Source organism: Struthio camelus, chromosome 3 (genome assembly GCF_040807025.1).
Source record: "Struthio camelus isolate bStrCam1 chromosome 3, bStrCam1.hap1, whole genome shotgun sequence".
Lineage (NCBI taxonomy): Eukaryota > Metazoa > Chordata > Aves > Struthioniformes > Struthionidae > Struthio > Struthio camelus.
The window spans coordinates 89013697-89031765 of record NC_090944.1 but is presented as its reverse complement, the minus strand read 5'-3'; the positions used below and the strand labels follow the sequence as shown (position 1 = coordinate 89031765).

Sequence of the window (18069 nt, the reverse complement as noted above, 5' to 3'; positions counted from 1 at the left end):
CCCTTGTTGGAAAAGGTACCCCTTAGTATAGGGAACTTTATTTTGCAAGAGAGCTTCAGTTCCAAACCCTAAATGCTAGCTGTACTTGAACAAGAGAATAAGACCGACCCGCCCCCGCCCCCCTGCCCCCCCCAAATATGTATGCTGAGGTAAATCTAACAATATCAAAGAGCATCCTTCAGCCACAAATACTAAACAAGCACGTGATCTGTTTAACAGAAGTCGTGAATACAAATTCCCCTTCTCTTACTTTCCATGTTAAAAATAAAACAGCAGCAATAATGAACATACCTCAATCTTTAAATATAAATTCTGTCTAATGGTACTTACTGTATTGCTTGTGAATCTGTTCATGTATGCTGTGATGACACCACATTTACTACCTGTAAAAAGCTGGCAACTGTCTGGCACCCAAGCACAACTTGTTACCTTGAGAAAACAAAACAAAGCCAGAAAAAATTTAAAATAGAACCTATTCTAACTGCTGTTTTTATTATGCTGCAGCCATGTAAGATATCTAAGCTAAAAAAAAAAAAAAATCCACGAGTTAAAATATACCTGCTGTAGGTCATATTTGCCATGATTTCAGAATCAAAGAGGGAAGTTCTGTGCAGCCCAGAATTTACAGCCAGAGACAAGTGAATTACTGTAAACTAAATCTAACCCTACAGCCACACCACTAGCCAGAATCTTTTCAATAGATACCTCACCAGCCACTTGAACATACTAAAGACAGATGGTTCTCAAACAGTTTAAGCAACCTCTCTCAGAGGAAGTCTAACCTGTAATGGAGTTCCACCTCTAACATAAGGCATCTATAATTTTTCCGTGTTTTCATTCTTCTTGGCCTAGAGCTTAACTTCTATAAATTCACACCAATATTCCATATGAGGGAAAAAGCTACAAAAATCAAATCCATTCAAAAGGGACCTTTACTTAGTACAATTACACATCCCAGAGAAAGACATACTGGAGCTGAGGGACACATTCCAAAAGGAGGGACTAAAACAGAATATCAAGTTATCCAGTGCTTTACATCTGAAGTTGTCTTGGGATGCTCATCCCCCAGAATAAAGGTTTGCTTGCCACAGGCCTTGCAAGAATGAAAACAAAACAAAACAAACCCTACTGTCAAATCAATTCACCACAATTCACCAATATTGCTATTAAACTAGCAATATTAAATTGAAATCCAAAAGACTAAGATTCTTACCTGGTGGAATTGTGAACTCTGTATAAAATTTACTGGAGGCTCACTTTGCTTGCTCTTCAGTCGTAAAATGTTATCAGCATATCCCCAGCTCAAGATAGCTGACCACTGAATATCAGTATTGTGCATGCTTCTCACACCTGAGGAAAGGCATAAAAAAAAATTGTCACATATGCAACCCAAGAGCTGATCACTGACAGTCAATAATAAAAATCCAGGGTCTGTGTTTTACTGCAAGCTAGGATACAACAACCAAGAATTCAAAATGACGTTTTTGTTAGGCTATAGTTTTACCAGTAGGGTAATAAAAATGAGCAGTTTTCAGAGACGGGGTTTTAGAGACCGCTGAACATTTATACAATCTGCAACATGGACAAAGTGTTGCATCTCAGGGGAGAGGAAAAAAGGGGAAGAGGTTGACCATACTTTCTACTGGCTAGGGAGGTGATTATTCATGACTTCTGAAGGAGAATGTTATTTATTTTTGAGGACATAAAGGGGAACCCTTCAATGGAACATTTAGTTTTAATACCTTCAGTAGTACTTGTTTTAAAGAGAAGGGGGAAAAAGAAAGTATGAAAACTTGTTTGTACCTTATTAATAGAGAATCCCTCCAAGGGGTTTATCTGAAAGTAGAAGATCTTTTGCTTCCATTTTTTACTCACAACTTTCCTCACTCTATGTCTCTAAAAACAGTTCTTTTAATTCTTTTCTGCTGTTGCACTCTTTCCACCTATTTTTGTTCTCTTCAGACTGAATCTGCTGGCAGTGTAAGTTATTTTAAAGAAAAATACCAGCTTAATTACTGGATGCCTCTAGGTAGTCTTGAAAATCGAAAGTAAAATCCACCCATCCAGGAAAGATGTTACACATGTAAAAATTGTTCTGGGATTTATAAATCACAATTGCTGGCTAAACAGACTAAGTCTAGAAAGTTTGCTGGAGAATAACAGTAGCATTAGACTTATATTTTGTATGGCTAATTTTTGTATGCATTATATGTGTGGAGAATAAGTACAAAGCCAAGGTGCACATACCTTGCTCCTTGCTATATATCATCAAAAGGCAAAACTTGCGGGACAAACCACAGATAGCTTTGGTTGGCAAGGCCTGCAGAGAGCCAAATCTTTCTCCATGTGGTTGGCTAAAGCAAACAACAGGATCTGGAGCGCTCGGGGAACCAACATATTCTCCCCACTTCAAGCCTTTTATCCATGGTAGTGGACTCTAAAACAAACCCAAATAAGGTTCAAATTAAAAGCAGTTAAAAACTTTTCTGAAGAGTTATTTCATTAGGATGGGAGCAAAGTTATTCATATTAAATTCTCAAAAAAAACAACAGGTAAGGATTACTGAAGTATTCCAGAACACTAGAAAGACGAGTATAAAGCTTTGTAGCGTCATCAGCTAAGCTCTTTAACTAAAGCTAAGTGAGTTATGACAGTTATCTGAGGGCTGAGATAGAAAACTAACAGTGCAGTTAGTGATAAGTTCCAATTTCTCTGTATCCAAGAATCCATTTTCTCACTGGACTTTAGAGAAAACAAGCGTTTGAAATGAAGAAAGTGGAACTCTCCTACAGACAATACAGATGTCGGGAGTGGAAAGAATCACGGTATGGTCGCCTACCACGGTTTGTACACAGAACACAGAATTCATTACTGAAGGTATAAAACCAGCCAAATTAAGTGCTCTCCAACTATGTGGTTTAACCAAGATGAATTCAGATCTCTTTCTTTATGAGTATATCACAAAAGCATAAAAACAATTTTCACTAGCACTTCACTAATTTCATATATTTTCTTTACAGTGCAATTTTAGCAGTAAGTTGTAGTTTAAGGAACAGTCCCTGAAACGTTCTAGTAACGACAACAGAAAATCAGGTGAAATACCGATTTAGGTATTAGTTCCTGGGTTCTCTGGGTCACAAGCACTCTTTGGTCCTGAAAATTACTAGGTACTTTTTATTAGTCTTTCTGATCAAGACAGACATTTAGATGATTTTTAGCTTAACCTATATACAAAGAACTTCAGGTATCTTCTTCAACTGAATGAGAAGATACATGTGCATTTGCACTTAGATGTGGGTAAGTCAGATTACTCATCTTCTAGGAATTGTTCCAGTTTTTAATGGCAAGAAGAATGTTCCTGAGGATGTACTAAAAGCACTAGTAACTTCAGTATTAAGGCCTCACATATCAATCCTCATAGGTCAGGCAAATTACAGGTAATTATGAGAAAGCCTGTTCTTCTGCAGACAGTTCTTGCAAGAAGCATGCGGCAGAACCTCTTGAACCCCTTGTCTGGGGTAACACACCATTACTCCTAGAGAAGAGCAGTGCAGTGACAGTTATACATGAGTCTACGGGATGCTTGAGTAAGGAAGATACGCAGGGAGGAAGGGCAGAACCACGTTCCTCTTCTGCTACACTAAGGGGAAGGCAGAGGTAAACCACCAGTCTTGTCCCTGTGCTAAGGGCAGACAGTCTGCTGGATAGTTCCTCTGGGAATTTGAAGCCCTGCAGGTAATAGGGAAAAAAGTCTGGAGCACGGAGAGGATACAATGCCAATAGCTTTCACTAAAAGAGTAAAAGCACAGCTGTTATTTTCAATTATTCACATGTAAACACAAAGGTACAGTAATCACAGTATGTGAACAATAACTGAACCGTCTTGCGAATTAAAATGACATACTGGATATACTATTTCTTTAGTGTGCTCTCTGGTTTCTCTGAAAGCAAATTGCACTAATAATCCCATGGCAGCAGGAAGTTCTCCTTCTATGATGAGTCTGGATCCAGGTCTGCTAACATGTGCTGCATGGAACAGCTGGCGAGGTGTTTGTCCGTATGTTTTTATCATTGTTTCAAGGGCTCGTCTCTGAACGGGATCTTCAACAGCAGAAACATCCATCCCAAAATAGGTCTAAAAGCCAGGGGAGGAAAGACAGAAGTAAGCTTGTACAGTTTATTTTTGAGAAAGATTTCTAAACATACATACACAAGTTTAGAGCAAGACTCTTCAGATTTGGGGTGGGCGGGGGCGTTAAGACTGTTGCCAGAAGCCATCCAGCAATGGCTGTACCAATTAAAGAGCAACTGTAAACAGTAAACTTTTCACCACTTCTTTGATGCAGATAACTACCACTAGATTTATCATCTTAGCTGCCGCTGCCCCTGCATGAACTCCTTGATTAATTCCTGTCAAAGAGATTTTTTTAGTAGACCTTTAACTCATGCAAAAAAGGAAGGACTTCTGATGAGAAGTTTTTCTGTAAATCCTTTTCATTAATCTATTAAAGCTTCAGTTTGGAGCGAGGGGGAAGTAGAGCACAAAGTAACGGCTTCCATATTTTAGGCAAGTGGAAATTCTTCTTTCTTCTACCTTCTCATGGTGAAAACTAACCACACTTTGACTCTAATTGCATACCACATCCTTTTCCTCAGTCACACTGACAAAGGCCTTTACTTTTTGCTTCAAAAAACATGATAGATGTTCACAAAAACTTAATATTTGAAGTTCCCGGTAGTAACCTAACAAATTCTTGGGGGTGGGTGGGGAAGGAAAGGAAAGTATTTGGATGACTGCTTGAAAAGAAAAAAAGCCACCACTACCAAACACTACTGCCATTAGCTCTTCAGCAACTACACAGAGCTTGCTAAACACGCAGGAAACGCATGCTTTTGAAACCAGGACTGCCTGGCTGAGCAGACTTTGTGATAGTAAGAATTTAGTTTATTAAATAACACGATCCAAGATCTGAAGTGTCACAGTTAACGTGAAGATTTTCAGAATGTCACTACTCACTTAAAGAGGAATTACTTCCCTAATCTGAGATTAAATTTACTGAAAGAGAAAATGCTTACTGGATGGACAAAACACAGAAAGATAAAGGAAATAACAGAAGTACTGAACTCACGACAAATTGAACTATTTCAACCTTATCAAAAGCTGCAGCAGAATTTTCCTAAATGAAAGGCTTTTTGAATGATGAGGAAGCAGATGGGTGTGTGTGTGTGTGTGTGTGTATGTATATATATATATATAAATATATACGTGTGTGTGTGTATATATGTAGATATGTACAGAGACACACAATTCCTGTACACCATTATAAACAACTGTTCAGAAGGAAAAACACACCCACACACCCTAAAAACCCACACCACCCCACAAAAACACCCACACACGATCACGCCCTGCCTACCTCTAGGCAAGAAAGATTTAAGGCAGATTCACTACGTAGCACATTAAACCCTAGGTTCTTATCAGTTCTGCCTTGAAATGCTTAAAGCCTTTCCATATTCTTCAACGCTTCATGAAGAAGTGAACTGGTCTATGCTGGATGTTTTCCAAATAAAGCGCTTTCCCCATTAACTTACTATGCACAATGAACAAATATGCTGTTTGACAAGTACTTACTGCAGGATGAAAGACATTAATAGCCTGAACAGAGGCCTTGCCTTTCTGCTTATAGCCAAACACCAAGTCAATCCAGTGACAGATAGTCTGGGAAACATGGTCAGACTCCAAAGCCTGACGATGAATCAGGATGAATAGGCGAGGATCATTACGAGCCCAAGGTGGAAGATTGACATGGTTAACTCTGTCACCGTTTTGACGCACTCCGAAATCAAAACCTAGAAACAGGGGAGTAAGCATTTCAACATTTTGGTTTACAGTGACTTTAAAAAGGTCTTTATAGGGTTCTATGAATGCTAACAGTTAGTCTCAGTGATTGCTAATCAAAGTAGTTCCATTAACAAATCACATACACACTCTGAAGCACTTGCTTATTCATTAAAACACAGACTCAGCTACACAGGAAATTTTCTTGAAAATGTCTGAGCTGCCAAGGAGTTCTTCCTAAGCCCTACATAAGAGCTTTTGTAGCATAACCCAGAAATTCATGTCCAGTATCTCCCCACACATCTACTGCTTAACCTATTTAATCAAGGGATATAAATGTTCTCAGTTTCAACCCATGGTCTGAATGCTAAGGCTGTTTTTGGTATATAGTTTTGGTATCCTCTTAGTATACCTTCTCTGTTAACTAGAAAGTCTGGAAGGTAGAAAAATTCTGGGATAAGCTCCTTTACGTCAGTCATTGATTCATAGGAAGAGAGGCGCCAGGTTGTGTTGGTAGAGTGAAAAGTTCTGTCTGGGATGTCAAAACTTTGATCTGTAAAGAAATCCAAACTGAATTTGTTACATCGATGACAGACACAGTACCAGTTGCACATCTGCAACTTCTCAAGAAGTTAACTGCTCACTACTTAGCTGAGAACATTTAGAATTCTTGTCTCAATTACTAGGTATTACGCATGGACTGAAACTCAGTATAGGTCAGTTTTTCATTCTAAATATACACTAAAATGTACAGCTTCATGGTTTAGCTTGATAATTTCAGAATGGGTCCATTGTGAAAACACACCAGACTAAGTTTACTGAACTCAGCAATGTGGAATTGATAGACTACACTGAAACACAGCAATGCAAGGCTTTCCTGCGTCACTGAGACTAGATCCAAATATGAAAGGCAAGCGCAAATAAAAGTACTCTTACCTTGATAGGCTAAAAACATTTTAGTAAAAGGTGGCAGCCTAACCAGAAAATGAAGCACAGTTCCACTGTTGGAGTAATGAGATCCATAGTGATAAGGCTGTACAGGGGGCATTGGATCATCCTCTCGTGCTCCTTTACGGTACTCTTCTTCCAAATACTAGAACAAAAGTAGGAAAAAAACATCACCAATCTGCTGCTTGAACTTCAACACAGACAACTTGCCTTTGCTATCAGCCATAAGTACTGAGATCACTTATACAATGTTTCAACATTTCAGTTCCTCAGAAACTGAGATTTGCTCAAGACTATCCCATCTTTGAATAAAGAAGGCTCCCACCTTCAAAACCTGCTACAAGATAAAACTTTTTGAAGCACCCATTCAGTTTCCCCACCTACAATATTGCACTCAAACACTATTGTAGCAACTGTTTCAATGTCCATTCAAAATATTAGACATGCTCTCCTAAAAAGGAGGACATAATTCTAAATCTACTTTTGAACCTCAACTCAATTTGGCATGCATTCATTCAGCCGGACTGTTAACTTACATCATATAAACCAGGCAGTTTGTCACTTTACAGGAGCTATAAAAATGCTATACTGACACTAGAAAAATAAGAAAATCCTAGTCCCCGCATTCCAACAAGAAAAATAAAAGCTTGCTTAAGTTGTTTAGGAATACAGTTTACCTTTAAAGGAAGATAAGTTCAAAAGTGATTTAGGATCAAGCATATATTTTAAAAAAGTGGTCGCTCACATAAGTCCCTAGACACACAAAATCTAGCTAGGCATCTAAGCACCTTTCAAGTCAATTTAATTGACCTGCTTTCTAGTATTTATTGCTTTTGTATTATTTTTCTTATTTTCTAACAGCACTGAGTCATTATACAGGCTTTCCAATACTACATGGAAAAAAAGCAATACTGGCAAGAAACGCCCCAGGCCTTGATACAGATATAAATTTTGAGGGTCCAACTACAAATGCCTTCTAGTCCCAGTATGTCATTTCCTACAGATTTTAAAAGGGATCAGGAATAGGAAGAGCTTATCCTCAAAGTACACTCCAAAGAACAACAAAGAAAGAGTGCTGTAACACTGTAACAGAGCGTCACGTTATTTCTGCCGTATGTAAACAAGTCAAAAAAATTGTTTTAAAAGAAGTGTTTGGTTTAAAAGAAAAACATGGTCTCTAAACTTTAAGTAACAGAGTATTTGAGGGAAGACACAGCTTTTCCATTACCCTCTAGAAAGATTAGCCACAAGTCTTATTGCAATCATTTTAAGTCAACAGCAATAAATTCTCTCCCTCATCTTTAGAGAGCTTCAAAAAATATATGTTCACATTCAAAAAAATACCAATTTAACCTCTGAAGCAGAATCACATGGAAAGATTACACTGATTTATGATTTCAGGTATAGGAACAGACAATCACAGGTTCTAAACATGTTGTAAAACAATTCTCAGAAAACATAATGCATTGGAAATGAGTTCCATAGATATAAAATACTAGATTTGTGTTTTGTTTATTAAGGCATGTTAAAAAACAAACCTTCCATATATACATATGGATATAAATTTAAAATGATAAGATATATATTTATATATACACACATGCAAAAAATATACAAGGGAAAAATATATGTACACACACACACACACACACACAGAGGAAAAAGGCCAAATTCAAAGTTAATTACCTTGTAAGTATCCACATAACGATCTTCCTTTTCTTTAGACTGCACAGCTATTGGTTTGACTAGATTTCTGCAATGTAAGTAGTATTGATATCTTGTCATTTTTATAACGATGTTGATTCACACCATTTAATAATGCATTACTAAGAGTAGTGCCTTTAGTAACATGAAAAGGATGAGCAAGCCTTAAAATAACACTTTATGAAAGAGTTTAGAGAATAAAAAAGGCCACGTTAAGTTAGTGCTAAAGGCACAATCAGATCCACAGGCTACCCACAGCAAAGTAACAGGCACGCAAGCGCATGCTACGTGCCTCTTTTTCAAATCAGAGGCATCACTTAAAAATAGAGGCTTTGTGCCACCAACGTTAAATCAACTTAACAATTTATTTGGATGGGACAGGTTACTTAGCTCTATTTACTGTTAAGGCAATATGATTTTGTAATTGGCCAAATCAATTACAGTATTATCCTTTTCTATTTAACTGTCACTAATTTGTCCAGAAGTCTTCAGTCATATGAATTTAAACATACAGCCTCTATTTAAAAAAAAAAAAAAAAAAAAAAAAATCAACGGACTATGCTTATCATGATGTTCAAGACAGTAGATGACAAGTCAGATCCCTAACACCCTGTTACACACTCATTTCTGCTCATTTCATTTAAATATGTTCCGAGGGAGGCACCCACTTATTGGAGTAAGCCCAAGTTACTACGGATGAGGCTCATTCCTCAATAGTTCCATTCACCTGTGCGCATAGTTTAGTACAATGAAGTTAGATAGCTATACTGAAATAACCGGTTCAATTATTTGGAAATAACCAGTTCCAAACTTTTCATATTACCTATATACTGATGGATCATTTAGGTCCAGTGTTTCATTGGTGTAGTCAGAAAGTATAAAGGGAAATACTGGATATTGCATGAGATCATTGAAGGAACGGCCCGCATGTTTGTTTAAATGAGTCAGGTATTCAAAGTTAGTAATCTGTCCTGTGCACCATAGGTGGGTCAAAGCAGTAATGTTTCCGTATTCCAAAAGGTTAGGCAAATTGTTAGTTAAGATGTTGTGGTACACGTCATCACGGACCTAAAAGAAAATATCACAGATTCAATCATAATTTGAAAAGCTTCAAACCACCAGACTTAGTAAGTTTTTCTCATTTACAAACTTCCAGAGATCTGCTATAATGGAAAAGTGCTCAGTATTACTAAGTTTTTCAAACATCTTAATACATCAGAGATGTGTTTTACAATGCGATTGCGTTTGTCTAGAAGCCTGGCTGAGCATAGCTTTGTCAACGGTATTAACCAGAATTTAATATTAGTCCATGCAACAGATCTCCTTAAAAACTAAGGCATGAGTTATGTTATGAAAAAATAGCAAAAATGTTTTGATTATTACTATGCACCAGTGCCACGTTACCTTTGTATTATCAAAAGCCAAGAGTAAGGTTCTGCCATTTGTTAGAAATATTTCCACAGCATTGTCTCTTAGCTGCCACCAGCGCTTATGAACTTCCTTAATTTCCTCATAGGTCCAAGAAAAGGATGCTGGTTCAGTTTCTCCATGAAAGCTCTGAGAAACGTGCAATTGAACAAATATTTTAAACAGCAGCTTTTCCAAACAGGAAACCCTTCTTCAATGAGACCAGTTTATAGCTTAAGGCAGGCTTAAGATATATGCTGCATAGTGAAGACACTGTGACTGTCTTCATGCATGCTTCCCAACCGCCACTGTCCTCAAAAGGCAGCGGGCAGAGCAGCATGCGTGCCACACTTGAGCTGCTCCAGCTCCCTATCCAGCAGTCTAGTGCAAACATACCTTCACTGACGCTTAAGCTAAGATAGTGAACAGCCAACTGGAGCAAGCAAAGTTTTGGCATGAATTCCATTCTGCCAGCTCCATTAAGGATACAGCAGCAAAACAGCTAGTAATGTTTTGAACCACAGCTGCTGAGGGTTCAGTGGATGCAAGGAAGAGCTCCATAGCAGTTTCCTGAAACTATTTTAAGACTGTCAGAAGTATAAGCCATTGCTTAATTTAAGGTTATAGCCAAGCACTTAAAAACAAACAAGTAATATATCAGAGCCTTTGCATATCAAAAAAAGATTAAGTCAGTTCCAGTTTGCCGCATAAAACAGCCCTCTCCCCATAGGTTAAGAGGGAAGCTATGGCATCCTATATAATGAAAAAAAATCTAGGTAACAATGACACTGTACAGTACAGGAGAATTAGTACAATTGAGAGTCTCTGTACTGTATATACTTCTTGGTTCTCCAGCTTTCAGTTAAGACTATTTCAGGTGCCAGCCTGAGTGAGCTCTGCGTGCTTGTTTTACACTCCATCCAAGCTAACAAACTCTTGAGTAACTGACAACTACGTCCGGAGGACTCCTAACTTCACCCCCTTCTCACTCCTTCCCAGCCCCAGGTTGCTGAATCTTCCCTTCTCGTTTCCGTGCCTGCTGTTATCAGCGATTCCACAGCCGGGTCCAACAGGGGCAACATTAAACCCAAACTAATCTGTTTGGCTGGCCTTTCCGGAGATCTCTAACTACTGCTACGACAATCTCAGTAACAGTAGACAAAAGCTCGGCTCAGTCGCAATCTGGAAAAGTTAAGTCTCTGCAATATGTTGTAATACTCACAGAATTTTCAATCGTGTCTGAAGCATTGTCTTCAACAAAATACATGCCACACTTTCCTGAGGGAAAAGAAGTGGCAAACAGCTGAATATGAAATTACTATGGGTATATCGTATCTTAATTTTATTCAAGCATTCAGTGTGCAGGTGTTAAGAGGGCTATGAATAGTACGTGGGGAAGACTGTACTTGACAGAAATGGAGTCTTTCATTCTACATCTCTAGGCCACCTCTGTAACTTTAAAACTAACTACAGGCCAAAGAGCACACATGCAAATAACAGAAAAGAAAGGCAGAGCTGATCTAAAGCATATAGTTCTTGATAACTCCAGTAGCAGCAACTTTCTTTTTAACGTAATTGTCACAAATAGGTTAGGAAAAACAAATACGTTAGGGAAAAAACAACACAAAAAACCAGCAACAAAACCCCGCACACCCCCAAACCACACCCAGACACCACAAACAGCCAAGTTTATATACAGAGCAGAATCTTGGACAAAAAAAAGATATTTATGAAGACTGAAAATTCTGCTTACCTAGCAACAGTTCACCAGCAGTCTCTCTAGAAGGTGCTACACTGATACATCTTCGATTAACTCTGAAACACATTTGAAGTCTAGCATTGCTTGCTGGTTCATGTACCTTTTCCACACATAGCTAAAGCTAACAGGCTAAAGCCAAAGACAGACTTCGGAACTCCATAACCCTAACAGTTCATTCCCCAAAAAGGGGAAAGAAAATAGATCCTCGACTTTCTACACTTGCATACAAGTGTATTTGTATTAAATCTATTGCTATCTATGTTCTCTGCTGTTATTTTTGGCAGAATTATTGCCTGTAATAGGTGGTAAGTTGACAAAACCGGAGAGTTAAGTTTAACACAGACTATGAAAAGCACGAAGGAGGAAAGTATAATTTGCTTTTGAACACTGATGGAAAGACCTACTAGACCACGTTGCAATGCCTGTCCTAGATAGGAGTGACAAATAAGAAACAAAACTCCACCAAGTTATCCCAGAGAAGTCCTGTCCCATATCACACCAGCTATTTACTTCTGCGGATTTTGAAGATGTAGAGATACTGTATAAGAGTCAGAAAACCTACACCTTGGTAGCTTAGATCTTTTGCTTGTGAGTGTAGCAATAAAGCCTACAGTGTTTAATATATGTCTCCTTTGTCTCACTCTAAGATTTATTTAGAGAAGAAAAAAAGTAAGGAGTGTTCCTTTGGAACGGGGGAAAGAAGAAGGAAGGTAAATCTTACCCCAGCCCTACCTTATATGTTCACTTGCTGCTTTGTCCTTTACAGTAGAAGAGTGAGAAGAATACGTTTTGTCTTCAAATAGGTAAGATAAGGGAGGTTTGATCATGCCTATCAGGAGGGGGAAAAAAAAAACCCACAAACTTTCTTAATATTAAGAAACTAGTATTAATGACAACTCAAATATACTCTTGCAACAATTAGTAATAATTAACAGTCTTGCTATAATTACCTTCCTGTTTCTGCCTATCTGGAAGAAGGTACTTGTTTGGAATAGTTAAGTAGCACCTCTGCAATCGTCGCCTCTCTCTGTTTGGGCCCTCTGTTGGATCCAATTGCCAAGAATTTGGATAATAGACCGGGTCATACCAGAGTGCTCTGGAAAAATAAATAAAAATAATCAGAGTATGTTACGATTAGGCAACAGAGACAGTATATATGCTGTTCTGTTTTTCCTTTACATGGTAGAAAGGCAGAAGTTCCACATTACTACACTGTGCAATTATTTCTGGGGAGAAAATAAAAAAAAAAAAAATAACCCCCGCACCTGAATTCTGTAGTTCTTTATCTTCACAAACTATCCTACTGACCAACTACTTATGCACTACTTACTGTAAGGCTCCAAGTTACTAACTCCTATGAAGACAATGATACAAGGTGTCCAATACAATATTAGGATATTGCAACCGCTCACACATGACCTAATGCTCAACTACTGTAAACATGACCTAATGCAAGTTCTGCACTGGTAAAACTGCTGTTTAGGTTCCTGGTCAAGTTTTGTGATGAGACTTAGTATCTTTTGCTCTATTCACATAAGTGAACCTGGTAGCTGCATGCCAATGTCAATGAATGACATTAGCAAAAAAGTATTCCAGGGGAATGCAAGCTATTAAAACTTTATGCTATGCTCTTCATTCCATCATGCACATTGAAATATATTTGACAAAAAAATTTTTTTTTTGTCTAAATGAGACAGACGTATCACTTGGCTGCCCACCCTAAAAAACAGAATAAGTTAATTTTACTAGTCTTGAACAGTCAGATGATTAGCAAAAGTCATTCTAATTTTAATATTATCTACATTTCAGGTGCTTCTAACTTGAATGCTAAGCACACATCAGATATTGAGTGCTGCAGTAGAGGTCTACAATGAATAACTTACCGATCATGGGTAAGCTGCTGAACAAGTTCCTGCCAGTGTCTGCTGGCACTTAGCTCTGCCTTATACATCCCCCTGATGTGCTGGATTACTTTCTTTCTTTCCATTCCTTGTGACAGAGAGACAGCCTGTGTAATGTCTCCAGCTATTTTAGAAATATCTTTTGATTTTGTATCTAGACGTTGGAAGAGACTGAGGGAAAAGAAAAAAAAAAGAAAAAAGCTGTATTTTAAAACGCCAAGTCAACATACTGAAAAGGGAGGGGAAGACACCAAAAAAAGCGCAATTAGTTTGGCAGTGGATCCCCATAGTTCTTGTTGTAGTAGATTCACAGCTTGAACGACCTACATCGATGCTGTCATGAGTCATGAATACCTTTGTTTCTTGACATTCAAAGAAAAACCCCACTATTAACTGCAGCCAATCAGAAGACTGATGACTAAATATTAGTAGGCATTAATAATTAATGGCCACTCATTACCTTAAAACCCTGAAGCAAGAACTGTAATTTTTTGCTGTTCAAACTTAAGTTATTCAAAACAGTGAAGTCTTGTCGCTTTTCTGGACAAGACTGACTAAACTGACTTTTGCAGCCACTGCGGTTGCCTGCATTGATGCACATTTGTGTGCGTCCCTCTCACAGATTTGACTATAGGGTGAAATTAAATCAAAGAGCAGCAGCATACAGTACTTGCAAACACTTTTGTGAGCTCTTTGATACATATAGCAATATCGTATTCATTGTAGATCAGTTAGTTGCAGAGACATCTGCCTTACGTTTAATTGCACAGATCACAGCAACAGGAAAGCTGACAGATACAAGGACAGATAAAACAGCTGTAAATCTAAGAGTGAAATACCAAACAGATGCAAAAAAAAAATGATTCAGTATTCTGAGGTTATACAGTGCCATTTATTATACAACCTATCAAAATGCACATATCTGCAGTCAAGCTGTTTTTATAATGGTATAATAAATATCTGAAAGCTAACACTGCTGTTAATTTGAAATAAGCGTTTATAAGAATCGCACAGGCAACTTTGCAATGGAGTGTGCTGAACAGGCAACATTCTTTCAAAGTTCTTGTGAGACCTTTAAGAAAGCACTTACTTTTGCTGATTATTAGCCATAGTCTTCTCCCAAGCAGCTTTGTTCACACCTTCTTCCATCTCATATTTTTTCTGATCCTAAAAAAATTAAGTTACTTTTTTTTTTTTTTTTTTAAGCTGGAAGTAAAGAAACAGAGGCTAAAGCTTACAGCAATTTAAAAAAGGAAATCTGAGAAAACCATCGTTCACTGATACCATCTCAACCTTTAAAACCATGAAGTCTGTTTCAGTTACTCTAACACGTTTTGATGCAATTTTATATTTTTGCAAGAAATCATAAACATTTATTTTGTTCTGACAATGAAAGTTATTAATAGCTTATTCTGAATTATCAACTTTGCTTTGGTCAAGTCACATACTTAACAAAAGAGCATTAATGTCTGAGCTTGTTGTGAAGTGTTGAGCACGTCTAACAGAAATATTCAGAACCCAAGGAGAATCGTGAAAAGCATGAGCCACGTTCAAATCACAACAAAGCCACTGCCTTCAGGGGAAAAAAAAAAATCTGGTTTTTGCATTAGCGTTTTTATTCACAAACCTCTTTCAAAGCTTTCATCAAGTCTGGTTTTGGTGGTGGGCTCAGGGGAATGCATTTATAGCCACAACATTTTAATGCATTCATAAAATCTCCTGCTGCTCGTTTTTCTTCTTTTGTCATTTCATCACTGTGATTGTACATTAACTCATGTAAATAGAGCACTAATTTAGGTCCATGCTAGAAGATGAACAGAAGGAAAAGAAAAAAATAAAAAGGGTACAGTCACTCACTTCTACAATACAGTGTTGAGCATTCACTCCCCACTCACCCACTCTGCCTCTTTGTCTCTTCTAGTCAGCCTGGACACATTTCTAGTTTTTCCTACGATTTAAAGAAAACACTGCTTTGAAGTCTCAGGGCAAACCTTTCTAAACTAGGGGAGAAAGAGCCTGCTGCATTTCATCGACCTAACAATAAAACTTTCCCCAACGTCTTGTTCCTTTTCCAGGGCTTAGAGCAATGTTAAGTTTCTTTTCCAAACACAGTTAGCTCAGCTCCTTCTACAGCCTTGCTTACGCTTCAGGAAGCATGTGCCAGAGGCCCCTAATTTTGCCTGCCCAGAATGCTTTGTCCTTGTCCCTCGTTCAGTTAACCAAATTTGAATTGAGAGATAAATAAGTTGAGCAGACACAGGCAATAAGGACACTCAATACGACACTCCCCAAAAGAAGCCACTGCTGGCGTGTCTGTTCTTTCCTTACCAGTGAAAGCGTTATCCAGTTGCGTAACATGTATGCAACCAGAAACGCACAAGCGTCATAGGACCATTTAGTAAGTAGTGCTTTCACTCCTTACTGCACTGTGGGTCGAACTGTGCCATGTGCCTTACCTTTTACGTCAAACATTCTTCTAGTTCCTGAAGAACTCTATCAGCAACATTCCTAACTGACTCCTGTTACTAAGCCACCTAAGAAATGCCTTCTCCCAAGCTTACAGTACACTGGAACTGACACTGAGCACAATAAGGAAGTTTTTTTCTGACAAATCCAGAAAAATCAAGGGCCAGTTTTAACCACATACAGTTCTAAATCTTAGCATTTAAACGATAAAATTTGAATACAAATTCTACAGGCTTCTTTCAAACACTCAGCTTACTTGCAAAGTTGGGCTAAGACAGTCACGCATAATCTCTTGATTGTTTGCTTCATGCATCATCTCCAAAGCCTGCTGTCTTTCTTGCAGTGGCCTTGCTGGAGACAACATGTGCACGAGAAGCCTCCCAAGCTGTGTACGGAATGTGTCCTTGCATGACAAGAGGATTCTCTTCCACTGCTGCTTGGGTGCGTTCATTCTGCTGGTGCCCTAAATAAATGTGACATTTTTTTCCCCCCCCTCTTCTCAAATGGATAGGGCTTACTTTTCACATAACAAAAACTCACAGTTAGTATGATCACAACATAAAGCAGTGAAGATTGTTCTCTAGACTGTTTAAACTTAATTTACTTATATTACTGTAAAATATGTTTTAAAGATGAAAAAAGATTTGCGTATTCTAATAAAACAAGCGTTTTCCACCTTGCTTTGTGGATATTAGAAATGCAGATCTTCGCTAAACTGGACATTCTGTTAGTGAGAAGGACTGTGTAAACTACTTTTTATGAAAACAACTTAAGAGGAAAGCGGCAGCATGGAGCAATAAGTTAATACTTCCAATAAATCTATTTCAGATCACCCACGAGGAACCTGATTAGCTTGGAAATGCTGACAGGCTAGCAGCTGTATGCTGGAAAAAATACAGCCAACAATTGGGGTTGGGGGGGGGGGAGGGGGGGAAGGAAGCCCCTGCTCAGTTATATGACCAATTCTAAAACATTAAACATGTATAAATTGCTCAGATAAGCTCTCCTTTTTATCCATCATGTCTGGATGCACAGTGGAACCTCATTCCACAAGCTCCAGCAAAAGGCCTCAAAATTTAAGGGGAAAAGGATTCTTTTGTGGACTACACAGAAATCTATTTAACCTCTGCGTGCTCACTCAAGAAGCAAGCATTTTACCAAATGTTATACTAAAATCAGAACAGACTTATTTTACAACTGCAGAATAACTGGGAAACTGCACATAGTTTTTAATAACATCCTGGCTGAATTGAGAGGCAGCAAGACATTTACAAACAGGAAACTTATGTATAAAAGGTCCCTAATAAACACACCTTAAGAAACATGCTGTAACGTGGACATCTAATTAGTTACTTACAGTAGATGCTTTGATTCCTTCTACCAACATTTTGAACGTTTCTTTAAGAAAAGGATTTGTTCTGCTAGGCAGTTCTTGCTGGCTTTCCTCTTCAGAGACTTCCAGCTGGGATGCTGAAAGTTTACTTTGACTTGAGGCTTCTGTTATACCCAGTATATCAAGGCACTCTTCAGTAGAGGCTAAAAATTGAAGAGGCATAAATTGATCAGTACCATCTAAACCAAGGTATTCCAATATTCTTATGGTTGGCAGTAAAGGGAATGTTCCATTTATTACCATGTTTTGGGGGTGAGCCAGTTCATTCAGAATTTGCAGTTAATCGTGGAGCAGCTCAATTCTGCCACACATGCTAAACTTTCTGTTGCTTCTGTAGAATTTGAACTAGTCCACAGAGTCATCAAAAGTCTTGCTAACAAATCTGTGTGTTTCTATAAAATGGCTAATGCATTTGAAGAGACAGAAAACGCTCCCTTTGTCAGAGTTGAGTCTTCATTTCATAATTCAGGCAGTTAACACATGAACTGAATAACCTGGATTAAAACAGTTTGTTCAGGTCATTCAGATAAAAAAAAAAAAAAAAAAAAAAAAACCTCTATCCGAATTTGATTGCAAGTTATGTAATACTGAAAGACAAAAATTACTAGTAGAAAGACGTTTTAATGTTAAAAACATTAAGCTAGTGCCACTA

At 38.0% G+C, this 18069-nt stretch overlaps 1 protein-coding gene across 12 annotated transcripts in view; it reads right to left on the bottom strand.

Moving 5' to 3' along the window:
* Window positions 1-18069, bottom strand: part of LYST (lysosomal trafficking regulator) — a 148884-nt gene that overhangs the window by 8327 nt on the left and 122488 nt on the right. For 10 of the 12 annotated variants that reach the window (XM_068938957.1, XM_068938956.1, XM_068938952.1 and 7 more), the window contains 19 exons: window positions 17382-17560; window positions 16281-16487; window positions 15186-15362; window positions 14649-14725; window positions 13541-13729; window positions 12608-12753; window positions 12390-12486; window positions 11652-11713; window positions 11121-11176; window positions 9896-10048; window positions 9315-9559; window positions 8474-8540; window positions 6776-6932; window positions 6252-6392; window positions 5633-5850; window positions 3905-4135; window positions 2248-2437; window positions 1214-1350; window positions 331-429 (listed from right to left, as the gene is read on the bottom strand). In XM_068938957.1, coding sequence (XP_068795058.1) covers window positions 331-429; window positions 1214-1350; window positions 2248-2437; window positions 3905-4135; window positions 5633-5850; window positions 6252-6392; window positions 6776-6932; window positions 8474-8540; window positions 9315-9559; window positions 9896-10048; window positions 11121-11176; window positions 11652-11713; window positions 12390-12486; window positions 12608-12753; window positions 13541-13729; window positions 14649-14725; window positions 15186-15362; window positions 16281-16487; window positions 17382-17560 — 2828 coding nt within the window. The other 2 variants (XM_068938963.1, XM_068938964.1) reach the window with 2 other exon arrangements.